The 15,857-nt window shown below is 38.0% G+C and overlaps 1 protein-coding gene across 3 annotated transcripts in view; it reads right to left on the bottom strand.

Moving 5' to 3' along the window:
• The window catches only part of EFNA5 (ephrin A5), a 197,482-nt gene that overhangs the window by 37,158 nt on the left and 144,467 nt on the right, over window positions 1–15,857 (bottom strand). For all 3 annotated transcript variants that reach the window (XM_071732323.1, XM_071732325.1, XM_071732324.1), the window contains one exon: window positions 668–960. In XM_071732323.1, coding sequence (XP_071588424.1) covers window positions 668–960 — 293 coding nt within the window. The remainder of the gene's footprint in view (window positions 1–667; window positions 961–15,857) is intronic.

Raw genomic sequence — 15,857 nt, 5'->3', positions numbered from 1 at the left:
TCAGAGTTTGGGAACGGTGTTTGAGAAGGAGGCATGAAGGTGAACCCATTTACAGTCCCCTGCTTGTCACCTGCACCCCACAAAGCCAACACGGAAAGAATCAGTTTTCTGAACAAAAGGTCTGAAGAAAAAGCAAGGATGAAAAAAAGAGCACGGTTTGATGCTAAGAGCATTTATCCTAGTAAATTATAAATTTTAATACCATTGAGCTACTGACATCAGCAGCCATACCACTTAAAAACTACACAGACATCACCTTTTTTTGGCTGATAAATACTACAGAGACTAGAATACTTTCTCTGAGCAAACAAGAAAGCCCAGAATTTACAGGCAAAAGATTAATTATTTTCCTCATATTTGGGGATAGCTTTCATCTGACCCTTCTTGCCTCCTCCTCCTCAGAGTGTTAGAATAAACGTAATAGTGCTTTTTGCGTCAGCCACAGTTCAGTGAACAAGCTGACATGCTGTTTCATGTGAAGGAAGAAGCTATGATTTAATCTCATTTACACTAGCTGGATTCCTATCTGATGTATCTGGGGATATGTAAGCTTGTGTTCACTGCAAGACGCCTGCATTACATGCCGTTTGGCCCCCTGTATTTTCACAGAGCATGGCTGAAAAATTTGTACCTGCTGTGCAACGGGGGTAAATATCTATATACTCACAGATGTAGAAATATTCCCGTCCTGGCCTGAACTCAAATCCTAGAGAGAAGGGAGTGAAGAGCTGGAACTTTTCTGAGAACTTCAATGGTCCATTTGGGGAGTGTGGCCGATTACACTCCCACCTTTTGAACCCTTTGGAGGTATGATCACAGGAGCTGTAGCCATCAAAGTTAACCATGTACAGAACATAGCGTTCTGTCTTATCTTCTGGAACTGAATCTTCATAGTGAGGGCAAAACACATCCAGATAGTCATTGATGCAGACATCGATGTGGTAGTCACCCCGCTGGAATCTGAAATCACAGGAAAAGTTCATAAGCACAATTAACTCAGAATGATTTTGTTGTAGAGTAACAGTCTCATAAAAGGGGCACCATTAATGGCACTCTATTTTGCTCTAGCCATGCACATTCACACTCAGAAATAATCCTTACAATTCACCGAGCTGTCAGAGATTGCTTATGCAGGTATATGATCAAATGGACTTCTGGATAATGGTTTTGCCCTCTTCTTTTACAAAATTAGTCCCTTGCATATCATACAACACACAAAGTTATATCCTATCCTTCCTTACGGTTTATTGAACAAACAAAGCAAGCATCTCATTTATTCAGTTGTGCTGTTTTTTTCTAACAGGAGAAAGAAACAATAAGAAGCCAAAATTATATCAGCCTCCCCAGATCAGTGTCTATATATAAACATCTCTATGTACATACAAATAAATAACCAAACACATCCTCTTCTCTGAATCAGGCAGCAATCACTCCTGTACTGAAAGCTGATTTGACTGCAACTGCTTACAGTTACCACAAGAGCACTAACAGGTTTACTCTTCCTTCATGATTAGCAGCTATCTGTCAAGATGCAAAGGAAAGCCAGTATTGCTTTTCCAGGAAACCTGAAAAGCAGTGCACCTCCTTTGCCAAAAGCACACATGTGGAAATGCTGCTCTGTTCAGAAATGATACAAATCATCAGCACTAGCACTAATGTGATAGTTCTGAATGAGTGTCAGCTGAGAAAAGTAATGCAAGGTACCAGCCCAAATGCACTTCATTACTATTAATGAGGTCTCCTTAGAGATGTGGGGGCTCCTCTTTTGCTGAGGGTGGGGAGGGTATCCTTCTTTCTCACCTCTATTTTTCACTTACATTACTTCTCCAGTATCTCCCATAGAATCAGATAATCATAGAATAATTTGGGGTGGAAAGGACCTCCAAAGGTCATATAGTCCAGCCCCCCTGCAGTAAGCAGGGACACCCTCAACCAGATCAGGTTGCTCAGACCCTCATCAAGCCTCACCTTGAATATCTCCAGGGACAAGGCCTCAACTACCTCCCTGGGCACTAAAAGTTCCATGGTAAGGAACTTCTTTCTACCACCCAGTCTAAATCTACTCTTCTCTAATTTAAAAGCATTGCCATGGTATGCGGAAGAAACCATGGGAACAAATTCTCTGCCTCCAATGGGAGCTTAATACCATGACGGATTTAATGCTTCCATAAAGCAGGTCTGCTTGTCTATCAAACTCCCTGGGTCAGCCAAAGAAACCAACCACTGACCTACTCCACTTCAGGCTGACTGGACTACTTGTAGCTCCTGTCTTTCATGGCTGCAGTTGTCAAGTGTATCACAGAGCAATAAAAAGACCATGAAAGATTTAACTATAGTACTTTGTATTTAGCTGAGGGGCATATTTTAAGCACCTGATGGGGTTGAAATCTGCCATCTGAATCCTTCAATTTCATTTCAGAGAAAAAGCAATGATCTGCTGGCCCTCCAAGGATAAATTCAGAGCAAAATATACCTTTTCACATCCCTACAATAATTTAAGTTCAATAAAATAGCTTTTTAAAGGTGAAAAACTGAACACACATCAAAGCATGATATATCTGTATAATTTCAGACAGTGCACAGCCTTATGGTTCCACTCTAATATGGAAAAGCCTCTTTAAATCACAGTTACTCCAGAAAAAATAACATTTATCCAAATCATTAGTGAAAAATATGGTTTTGTCCGACAGTGCTTTCAAAACCTGCCACTTGAACAGACACTGCAAAATGTATTGTTTTCAAATTGGTGTCTGTTCTCTGTATCAGTTACCAGTGTGCCATCTCTTACAGGTAATGAAAAATTTATTAATAGGAAAGCCACATTCTGTCAATGATAGCCGTATTTTTTTTTTAAATTGCAGTTTTAGTAAGTAAAGACAAATACGTATTTTTATATGTGTTTGTGTGTGTGCACTTTTTTTCCACCGGGTGGCACACAATGCCGTTTTCTCAAGGGATTCTCAAGGGACTCTTAAATCAGCCTGGGCCTTCACAATAATGCCCAATTACAGTTTTGTGACAGAAACAATATGCTTTCAGAACTACACTTAGGTAATTGTAGACACAAAGGATCAGAGTGCTCTCCTTAACTCTAGACTTTTACAGCATAAATAACCTTACATGAACTGCTTCTCCACATTCTCTTTAAGTCAACAGAGAGAAACAGAAACTTCTCAAGTCCAGTTCACTTGGTTTATTTAGGTCCAAAGTACACTGGAACAAGATGGATCACTCCAGAAGCAGACATTTCTCTTTTAACCAAGTGGAGACTCTAGATACTTCCAGAAAGAATCTTTCCTGTAAATAGCTACACAGTCTATGATAATGAAGATGACAGTTATATAGAGACAGACAACAAAATACGTGATCACTCCTTAAATCTGCATTAGCAATGAAATCAAACTGGTAATCTGCACCAGTGAGCTATTCTACCTAGTACTGAAAAAAAAAAGAGCACATCTGACTTCCTATTGGCAAAGTCTCCTACTATCCTTGTTAAATAAACAAAACCACAACACAACCATCCTGTTTTATCACTGTTATTTTAGTATTAATTATTTCTGCTAAGTGCTGAAGCAGTTGAGTGTCTTCGTTCACCACAGCACACCTTTGCCTATCAAACACAAGGGAAGAATTGAAGGCTGCCTTCAAAGCAGGTGTAAGTGCTGAGAGTGAAGTACACAAGGAAGTCCTTTTTACCCCAGAGTCCTTCCCTCCCCACTCCCCTGCTGTGTCAGTATTTTCACTCCACAGTCATTCACTGTAGCCAGAAAGTATTTACATTTACACATCTAAAAAAGAGAATGAAACAAGAGTTTATTTTCAAATGAAAGCATTTACCAATGTTTAGCCACCCACATATGCTGAGGAGCTCAACATGTAGAGGCAAGGTGGAATCTGTTAACAAATGTATTTCTAGAGATGACAGGAATAGCAGACCTTCTGTTGACTGTATTTAAGGCTTAGCAAATTCAGCAAAATTTTTCCAGTCCTGTTCAGAACAGAAAGTGTGTTTTCCTGCACTCTCTAGTAATGCTATTGATGTTCTTCTCCTTTTCTCAGTTAGGCCTTCATCCTGTTCTGGCAGATCCACATCTGGACTCCCATACCATTCAGGAACCATAGGGTAATCAGGATTTTTTTTAGAATAATCCCACTATGAGCAAGAAACAAGTCCTATCTAAAAATTGCATAATAGAACATTGTATTATGGTAGAAACAAACCAAATACTCTTCTAAAAAACTCTTGATAGGATCTACAAATCTGTTTGAAAATCCTGTCCTTTTTGCCCAAGCATCCTGGTTTATACACAGCAAAACACAGCTATTCTTCAAATGTAATGTGACATTCAACAGTATCTTGGAAACCTGCATACTCCACAGCTCCCTCTTAGGCTGTAGGACTATAAAAGCAATTCTAAAGACAAAGATAGATACTTAAGAAGCTTCTAAACCTAAACATTTCTGTAGTCAACGAACATCAGCTTGCTACACAAAACTTGCATGCTTCTCCCAGCAAAGACAGTTTCATTAATCTTTCTGTGTTCAGGTGCCACTGATGAAACGTCCAGTTATTCAAGATGAAGACACAGAACTTTATGGTAATTTTAACCACAGAAACATAACGCTGGTAAAGCATTTCAAAGTAATTAATGTCTTCTGTATTCTGTTTACCCAAGTACACACTAGGTAAAAAAGCTTCTCTTCTGAACCAGTTGTGGCTCGTTTGAATTTAATAACTTTGCTAGTCATGGAAACAAGTGAGGCTTTATTTAAACAGATATTCAGAATACAAAAGCAGTGCGTTTCTTTCTTTCTTTCTTTCTTGGAATAAACACTACCAAAAAATCCACTTTAAGAATGGCACAAATAACACTAATTGCCCATTATCATCTAGATAAATTAAAATTGTAATAGTTTCTCTTGCTGCTTCGCATACAAATCTTATTAGTTAGATTCTATCACCCTTCCTGTAAAACCAATACACCAGCTGTATGTAATACATCTACTTTAAGATAACTGTACTGGGAAATGTTCCTTTTGCTATAACAACCTTCCTTCATTTGGAGTCTGTTCGGTCAAAAATGCATGTGGCAAGACTTCATTGTGAATGACAAAAGACTTAAAGTAATTGTTCTAACAATGAATTTTAAAATTCTGCTCTTTCAGTCTGACTTTAGAAGAGATCAGACCAAACCAGCCCTGATTCTGCTTCCTGGAGCCTGCACAGCAAGTAGCATCAATGTCCAGAGGATACTGTCACTGCTGAATGTCTTACACCAGTTACCTTCTTCCAAATGATAAACCAAAATGCAAAGACATCTCAATAAACTCACTGAATTTATTTTTCTTGGGGTTAATATAAACCAAAATTACCCACAGTTCTTCAGAAACAGCACAGCAAAAATTTACTTGTTCTGTTTCCTATGGAAAAAAGGCTTCTGTGAGCAGCATTGTGTGAATACCCATTAACTCGTGGTCACTGAGCTTCTCCTTTTTACTTTTAAGGCCCCTGAGCCAGTTTTAACTAAATTTAATGGAGAACAGAAGACTCAGAGAGAAGTCTGTTCCTACAAGAATCATGAAAAAAGCAACTAGGTGAGATATGTAAGTATCCCAACAAGGGCTGAACACCAGTAGATCAAATCCTATTTGAAGAAATAAGCATCTCTCATAGATGCCCTAGACCCAAGAAAAGCTTCAGTTGAAAAAATACAAAATAGGCTGAAAATGAAATTTATTTCTCTTACCTACTTATGAAACTATTTGCTTAAATTATTAATAACAAAGAGATGAGTATAAAAGAGGTATTTGCATATGAAATAATGCACAGAACATCAACATCTTTTGGCAAACATTCTTTGAAAGGACAAAATTTTAATTGCTCTTAAGATGTGATGTCAGTTACTTACCATTCTACATTACTAAGCTTTTTCATAGCTTTTGCCTCTGTTTTGGTGGCAAGTGTAATGCATTAGAACATCCCAAACTCTGCTTATGTTTCACTGTAACACAGCAGCACATCCTGTGCCATGTTCTTGTTTCAGGAAGTCCAAGTCCCCTCATTTCAACTAACTTAAAATCGGTAAGTGTCACAGGGGAAATCCTGTGGCTGTTAATCATCTGAGGGATTCTAGGACTAAGCATATCATTTTACTGAAGATAATTTAAAAAATGCTATTTCTGTGTTATGCAAAAATAACCTCTTTAATGCTTTTCTGCACTTTTTACTGGCTTTGTCACAACATTTAATAAACTCAGTTCCCATAGCTGTCCTGACATCAGCCATGACTCTGATACACAAACAATGAAACAATCAGAGAGCTATTTTAATTTTAGCTCTATTCAAACCAAAAGAAAGCTCAACATTTTCCAGATGCTTAGAGAAGTGGATTTTCTAACAGTAGCAAGTCACTGGCATTTTAGACCTCTAGCAGGATATTGTTATGCTGACCAAGCAAACAAACAAAACAAAGCAAAAAAAAAACAAAAAAAAAAAAAACAACACAAAAACAAAAAACTGACAAAAAAGAGCTGTCGATGACCTTTTAGTGCCTAGGTTATAGTTTCAAAAGTTAAGGCAAGTTTAAAACACCACAGGAAGTAAAATTCGGACTGATAAAACAAAAGAAACAACTAATCAAGGCTGTTGTTCAAAAAAAAAAACCAAAAAACAGTATTAAAGAATTATGCCTAGAAAAGACTGCAAGTTAAATACACAATGCAGAAAGAAACTTCTCATTATTAAGTCCTCTATTCAATTAGCATTTATTGGAGTAAGTAACACTGGGAAAGGCTGCCAGGCTAATTGTTAGATTATGATAATTACACAGCTTTGCTGTGCTACAGCTGGTCAAAATAAGATGTGGTCACACACACTCAGCTAAAGCTTCCCTGCAATCATCAGGCTTCCATGGGAAACTTATTACTATAATAAGGCTACTTATTACTCGCTCATTATCAATCAGGCAGAGAAACTTATTGTATGTAACCTTTGTTTTACTTTCCCACTCACTCCGCTGGAACAAGCTGCAAAATGCTGCACCCAGGTCTCTGCTTTTGGCTGGCTCCCTTCCACCACAATTACACAGCTGAGCAGAATCAGGCTCCTGCACTTGAAAGAGTTCATCAGATTTCAAATTAGTGTTTCACAACAGGCTGCAAGAGCCATTTCTTCCCATTTCTTGAAAGAGCTGAATGATTTCCCTATGTTTCACTTCACATGCATCTGCCAGAGATCTGCCTTCCTCTTTTACTCCTACTACATCTGTTCTGTCTGGGAGATTTTTTCACACTTCTTGGATTGGTCCTAAAGCAAAACCTGCAAACTTACGAAAATGAAGAAAAACAAAGCTGCATTAAGTTGGACTTCATTAGAAAAAGCATCATTTTTTTTCTGTGGCTTACATATCTGGAGAATCTCATGCCTTTACTCCTTCTTATCGGCATCAGTACAATAAATATTTTGTTACTTCTTATTTGGAGGGCTTTTTAATATTAAATAATACTGCAGAGGATTCTGCTCAGTAACCATTGTATCTGGTGCTTCATACCACTTATATAAACGGTACAACTCAGGGATCTACTATACTTATATACATTGAAAGAGTTGGCAGATGTGCTTGCCAAGCCACTTTCCATCATTCACCTGCAATCCTGGATAACTGGGGAGGTTCCAATGGACTGGAGGGTAGAAAATGTAACACCCACCCACAAGAAAAGCAGAAAGGAGGATCCAGGAAACTATAAACCTATCAGTTTCTCCTCTGTATCAGAGAAGGTCATGGAGCTGATCATCTTGAGTTACATATTCCATATGTATATGATGGATGGAAGCTGTGCCAGGGGAGGTTTAGGCTGGATGTTAGGAAACTTTTTCACTGAGAGAGTTGTCAAGCATTGGAATGTCCTGCCCAGGACAGTGGTAGAGTCACCATCCCTGGAGTTATTTAAAAGATGTTTGGACCTGGTCCTTAGGGACATAGTTTAGTAGTTAGCTCATGTGTTGGTCAAAGGTTGGACTGGATGATCCTGGAGGTCTCTTCCAACCTAAAACATTCTGTGATTCTGTGATAATACCACAGATTTTTTCCAACCTGAAAGATTCTATGATTCTATATGGTTTAGAAGATGAGAAGAAACATAATTTAAAGAAGATCAAGATTTAAGTTTTTAAAGAAAATAACTCATAAGGCATTGAGTAGATGTTAGGAGTCAAAGAATTATCTGGCAAGAAGAAAATAAATTCACAAAAAAGCCAAACAAACAAAAAACCCCAAAACAAAACAAACAAAAAAACAGCCAAACAAACACACACCCATCTCCCTCCCCCAAAACAAAAACAACAAACAAGCCAACCAACCAAAAAAAAACAAACCCCAAGACACTCCAGTTTTGTTTGGTGATTTATTTTTTTAAAAAAAAAACTGATTGATAAAAATTTTCTTAACTGAAATACACCTTTTGCAAAATGAGAAAAAACAACAACCAGAATGAAGAGGCTTCTTTTAGCAGAATGATAGCAAAAAAACCATTGAGAAACACAGAAAGAACAAAGTAGGTTTGAATGGGAAAAGGCTATATCTTAGGTAAAAAGGATTTTTTTTTTTCCAGGACTTCTCTGAATGATGTTAATTTCATTAACACAATGCGTTTTTCTGAGTATATTGCTCAGCAAAATGTCAGTTGTATATCAGTTAACAATGACATTGAATTTGAAGTATAGGTACATATTTTGTTCTATTTATGCTTTAAAATTTCTTTAAGAAATAAATAATGAAAAAATGTGTTTATACCACTTACTGTTAACAATTTCCCACTTACACTCATAACTCTTTATTTGTACAGCAGGGTCCTCTATTGACTTTTTATAGCTGGCACTGCAGAAAGATATACGTTCAATGATAATACAAACATTAAAAAATAGACACTAACTGCTTTTCCCAGCATAGATATGAGCAAGAAAATAAACAAATCAACATTTATTTCCCATTTATAAATCTGAGTACTCCAAAGATTCTGAAGTACTGCAACATGCTCACTCATTTAACTTCCCATCATTCTGTACCTCCTGATAGATAAGCTGGCCATTTCTCATTCTGTTTATTAAAATTTTGAATTTGTCTGCAGACTGAATTTGAAAAATATAGTCAAAGCTATACACATGACTTTGACCTTATCTTTTAAGAGTTTCTATTTTGCTTCACCTTCTGAAGCAAAACACCCATTGCATCTTGGGAGCTCACGTGATGCAGTCATGCTGTGGATGATAAGGGTGATAAAGGGGCACAACATGTCACAGCATTGATCCCCAAGAGACACGGCTCTCATTCTCAGCTGTTCCAGCTTTGGTAGCTTTAATCCCTACGACTCAAACCCTATGTATTGATTTCCCATTGCTCTGGGCATGTACCTTGTTGGAGATGGATGAAGAGAGAAGGACAGAGTGGAAGGTAAAGGAACAGTTACTCCTCTGTCAAAGGTAACAATTAAGAATTAGAGGACAAATTTCACTGTTGAAGATTAACATAATCTGAAAGGTACCACACCCAATCTGACACTAAAGGCAGCCTGAGATTATTTGGAGCGTCTATTCACACTATAAATCAAAAATGTCTGGGCTGAAGACAGTCTCTTTGTTAAGCTCATATATATGGACACAAGTTCCTTACTTGAATTTATATTAATACTACTCTGGAGTTCACTAGCAACATTTATCCCATTTCATCTGAGGTAGAATAAAGAGATCTGGCAATTACTACTCATATATTTTTGAACATGGTCATCAATACCATCCATGCATAATTTTCCATTTGTCTGCTTTACACAATAACGCAAGATGTCAGCTCCATCACTTATTCTGTGCTTTTGTTTGAAAATAGAAAATTTGTCCTCAGTTACCTCTGCTCTATATCAGAAAAAGTGCTGTTTGCTGATTCATTAGTATATCTACTTTTTTTAAAAAGCAAAAAAACTTACCTGACCTCCGACCTCACAAAGTGTACAAACTTTACGATCAGACACATTTGGGAGAAAACAATTTATTCAGATTTTAAATTTTTGTAACTAAATGTAAAAAAGTCTTATAACTGAAAAACCGCATAGCTAGCAGTACTACTGAGAAATTTGAACTGGACTCTATCATATGTTGACAATGTGTCCAACCCAGAAGACAGTCTTAACAGCTTTGATGGAACGTGATTCTGTCAATGGTATTTGCTAACCCTGCCTGAGGCACACACTGACATCTGACAGCAGATATGGAGAACATTGCCCTAACTGCAGAAAGATTTGCTTACCACAGTCATAAAATGAAAGAAAGGGACACTTGCCCAAAACGAATAATTGAGATTAACTGCAATCTGCATCCATGAGGAAGTGCACATAACACAAGTCAGCTTTACAAATTTATTTTCCCACTAATATATTGTCACATACTGTTCTGGAGTCCCAAACAGAAGAAGGACATAGGCATGCTGAAGTGAGTCCAGAGAAGGGACAAGAAGATGACCAGAAGGCTGGAGCACCTCTCCTATGAAGGCTCAGAGAATGGGGGTTGTTCAGCCCGGAGAAGAGAAGGCTCCAGGGAGACCTTATAGCATCTCCCAGTACCTGAAGGGGCCTACAGGAAAACAGGGAAGGAACTTTTTACAAGGACATGTAGTAAAAGGAAGCAAGGTGATGGCTTTAAACTCAGAGGGAGTAGATTTAGGTTAGACATTAGGAAGAAATTCTTTAGTGTGAGGGTGGTGAGACACTGGAACAGGCTATCCAGAGAAGCTGTGGATGCCCCATTCCTGGCAATGTTCAAGGCCAGCTTGGATGGGGCTTTGAACAACTGGTCTCATGGGACATGTCAGTGCATATGCAGGGGGATTCAATGAGATGATCCTTAAGGTCGCCCCCAACCCAAACCATTTTATGAATCTATGGTATCGATAGCAGAATGATGCCTAACGTATAAAATTTGTACTCTTTCACACTACTAGCAAAAAAAAAAAACAACACTGCAACAATTTGCACTTGTAAATCTTTGGACAGCATTTGAGAAAAAACATATATTTTGATAAAAGTGAGTATCTGTTGCATATATACCAACATCTGCTGCTGCTTTAGAAATTACATTAGAAATTTTACATCCTAAAGATGTTTCACAGTATTTTTATATTTAATAAACTGTTTAAATTTTAGTAAGATATGGTCATAATGCACATCATCCCCAAACAAAAAGGAATTGATTCAGATGTAACATAAATAGCCTAAGCAAAATGTAGAGGAAAAAAGTAAATCTGAGACCCAAAAACGCAATAAGAAATTCTACTATCGAAGTATGAGCTCCGATTAAAATTAACGTCTCATATATTCAAACACATTCTCAAAAGCTATTTGAATTTGTTAATGTAAAAACAAAGTTATCCTAACAAGTACATAAATATATTTGCAGACCATTTTCTATCAGGAAAGCAGGCTTCAATCAATGAATGTATTTTTTGTTCCACAATTGCCTTGTGTTTATTTAAGAGCCCTGGAAAAAAAAAAATTCCCCTCCTGTCATGAAAACAGCATTTTAGAGAAAGTTGTATGGAGAAATCTATGAACCTTCTGCCTTTACCACTCCATTTAGTCTCTCTCTTATGCTAGGCAAACTAGCAAAAGAAGAACAACCAGAGTTTTAGATTACAGACTGATGCATCATCAAGCAGCACAGCTATTAGTAATGTTAGAAAATTTTTTATACCTGTACTTTCTTCAAAAACTTCTAGAACATAAAGTTTTCCATCAAGTTTAATCTTGATACACATCATCTCTGAAGAATAGGACTTAAAATCTTTTTTCACCTCAAGAATTTTACCTTAGGCTTCACATATAATATGAACAAGATAAGTCCTGATTCAAATTGCCTTCTCTGATTACAAACATAATCTGAAAAACTTTGCACTATAAACTGCCAATTTGCCTGTAAAACATGTAAGACACTACAAAGATTACAATCTGATGGGCAATGTTTTTCTTAACTGCATGAGATCTAAAAATGGTGGAATTCAGTGCAACCTTTATATTATTGCTCCAACCTCTTTTCATATTATGAAGCTCTCACAATGTGGCTTCTATTATGGGGTTTTGGAATTATTCTTCAAAAGTGACAGAAACAATTTTTCAATATGTATAAATAAAGCTTGAGTTGGTACCAGCTGCAAAACCTGATCATTTATTTTTATAGGCATGTGTGAAATACCCATATAAGAGAAAAACAGGGAGAAAAAAAATGCATTGCTCCTGGATCAATCAGAAATTTCAGAGAAATAAAACTGAAGATATTACTTTAATTTCCCTGTTGTATTTCTCCTAGATATCTTTCCCAATTAATCTTAAATGAATTCTAGTCTTCAACCTGTAGTGATATTCCTTCATTCATAAATGAATTATGATCTTGTCTGTGTAAAATGTAGTAAGTATCTTTAATAAAGTTTAAGGTAGGAAGAAGAGAATTTGTATGTATCACATACAAATGAAATCAAGGTTTCCTACCCCTGCCATATCTTTTTCTTGCTTCTTATTATGAAGCTACTATAAGGCAGATAGGACAGAGAGACCACACAGATCTGGTAAGAACTTACTATTGCCTATTGGGAAACCTGTCCAGGTTAAACAGCCTAGGTTTATGGTTGGATTTAATCTTAAAGGTCTTTTTGAACCAAAATGATTTAATGATTCTATGAAAATGAATTATTGAGCATACAAACTGTTTTCTTCCTTTCTATCTTACTCTTAAGTCCTAGTTTAGCAACAAAGAAACAAAAAAAAAAACCCTAAAACTCAAGAATGAAGCTTTCAGAGTTTAAGCACATAGTAAAGCCATAAACACACAATCTGAAGCTAAAAAGACAGTACACAGGATTTAGACAGATTCTGTGAGCAAAATCCCAGATACAGAATCAATATGAAAAGCAACTAGAGCAGTCATTGTGGGCCAGAAAAAACTTCTGTGAAGGCCAATGACAGATGTCTAGACTGTATTCAATACCTACATAATACCTACATACCTCCCCAGCATATTCTTACAACAGCCACTAATCTTTTTGAACAGCCAGAGATTTGGGCTCTTTGTGTTTAACAGAAAATGATGGATGGATTTTTCCTCATCAGTTGATAAAATAATTTTTTCAGCCCCTGGAAACTTCTGAAATATGGTATGATATAGTCTGCAGACACCGAACTGTAAAGCCTCATTGCCAAATGGGAAAGTACTTCCTCTTCTGCATTTCTAAGCCTGACAGTTGACAATTTCTACCAGAAGTACAATTTGTACCACGAATTTCATAGCTAAAAAGGTGCAGCTATTATGCTGCACTGTTTAGAAGAAGAGTGACAAGAAATGATACCACTGATTACAAGTGTCTAACCAAATGCAGAAGTCTTCAAATGTTCATCAAGTGAAATTTTTCACCTTTGTTCCTGGAACGGAGAGAAGCAAGAATACACCTTGTCAACCCCTCAGAGACAAGATTCTCTATTGTAGAAAATTTACTCACTGGAGAAATAGTAGATCTTGATCTCTGTTATCCCAGTTCCTAATTGTAATAAAAATAAACACTTCTTTAAAAAAATATATTAAAGTTTCTGTTTAAATGCATCTCACCAGCTCTCCAAAGAGGCTGCCACATTAAAAAGCCTAGAAAAATGAATGCTCCCTAATTTTCTACAGTCTGCATGATAACTTTACATACGGATGGATTGAAACAGAACACAGATCTCAAGATTTGTTCTTTCATTTTGCACATTATGACTCATAACAAAAATAATGCAAATGAAAAGTCCTGTACTGAACTTCAAAGATATAGAATCATAGAATAATTTGAGTTGGAAGGGATCTCCAAAGGTCATCTAGTTCAACCCTCTTGCAGTAAGTAGGGAGATCGGACACTTAGACAACTAGATCAGGTTGCTCAGAACCTCATCAAGCCTCACCTTGAGTATCTCCAGGGATGAGGCCTCAACTACCTCCCTGGGTAACCTGTTCCATTTTTCCACTACCCTCATGGTAAAGGATTTTTTTCCTAACATCCAATCTAAATCTACTTTTCCTAATTTAAAACTATTGCCCCTTGTCCTATCACAACAACCCCTTATAAACAGTCCATCTCCAGCCTTCCTGTAGGCCTCCTTCAGAAAAGTTGCCATTAGGTCTCCCCGGAGCCTTCTTTTCTATAGGCTGAACAACCCCGGCTCCCTCAGCTTGCCTTCATAGGAGAGGTGTTCAAGCCCCCTGATCATTTCATGGCCCTCCTCTGGACCTGATCCATCAGGTCCACTTCCTTCCTGTACTGAGGGCCCCAGAGCTGGATGCAGTACTCCAGGTGAGGTCTTATCAGAGCAAAGTCACAGAATCAGCCTCTCTCAATCTGCTGGCCAATCTGCTTTTGATGCAGCCCAGGATGTGATTAGCCTTCTGGGCTGCAAATGCACACTGTTGGCTCATGTCCAGATTTCATCCACCAGCACCCTCAAGTCCTTTTCTGTAGTGCTGCTTCCTAAAACTTCATTCCCAAGCCTGTACTGGTAGTGCGGATTGTTCTGATCCAGGTGCGGACCCTGCACTTCATCGTGTTGAACTTCACAAGGCTCATCTGGTCTCACCTCTCCAGTTTGTCAAAGTCCTTCTGGATAAAATTCCATCCCTCTAGCTTATCAACAACACCATTCAGCTTGGTGTCCTCTGCATATCTCCTGATGGTGCACTTGATCCCACTGTCTATATCATTGATAAAAATATTCAACAGTACAGGTCCCAGTCTGGACCCTTGAGGGACACTACTTACCAATTTTCTCCATCTGGACTTTGAGCCATTGACCATTACCCTCTGGATGTGATCATCTAGCCAATTCCTTATCCACTGGGCAGCCCACCGATCAAATCCATCTCTCTCCAACTTGGTGAGTAAGATACTGTGGGGGGATTGTGCCCAAGGCCTTGCAGAAGCCCAAACAGATTACATCAATAGGTTGTCTCTTGTCCACTGATGCAGTTACCCTATCACAGTAAACCACTCAGACGGAAGGAATTGCCCTTAGTGAAGCTATGCTGACTGTCTTGAATCATCTCCCTGTCCTCCATGTGCGAATAGATTCTAGGAGAATCTATTCCATGATCTCCCCAGGCACAGAGGTGAGGCTGAGAGCCTGCTACCTTCCAGGGTCCTCCTTATGATCTTTATGCAAATGGATGTACTATGTCCTTTCGTCCAGTCATCAAGGACCTCACCTGATTGCCATGACTTTTCCGATATCATGGAGAATGGCTTAGCGACTATATCTGCCAATTCTCTTAGGATTTTGAGATGTAACTCATCAAGTCCCATGGACTTGTGTATCTTCAGGTTCTACAGATGTTCACAAACCTTGTCTTCACTTAGAGTGGGGAGGGCTTCATCTCACAAGTCTCCATCTTGTGAGCCATCAACATGAGAGCCATAAGGGACTGCAGCTTGTCCTATGCTTTTAGGGATGCACACTTCATAATCAGATGGTAATTTCTTCAGGAACACTCTTCTGCTGTTCAAGCTTGTATCTAAGGTTGTTGCGAGGTTTATCTATGCCCTAAAGATGTGTTGCAAGAAGTTTTTACAATGTAACAAATGTAATCAAACTTGCTTTACACCTGCTCTTTCCTACCAGAAGGCAAGAAACAATTGTAGAGGCCTCAACTTCCTTCTTTCAATGAAAAATATTCTCCTTCATTATGCCTTTCAAGCTCCCATATGCAAAAGATAACTTCTGTTCACTAAACTTGCAGACAACATACTGAACAGCTGGAGGTCATCTGTTCTGTTCCCTTAACTTTCCTTTCATCAGTGAAG

Source organism: Heliangelus exortis, chromosome Z (assembly GCF_036169615.1).
Source record: "Heliangelus exortis chromosome Z, bHelExo1.hap1, whole genome shotgun sequence".
Classification (NCBI taxonomy): Eukaryota; Metazoa; Chordata; class Aves; order Apodiformes; family Trochilidae; genus Heliangelus; species Heliangelus exortis.
The sequence above is the reverse complement of the archived record's forward strand: the minus strand, read 5'-3'. Positions and strand labels throughout refer to the sequence as shown.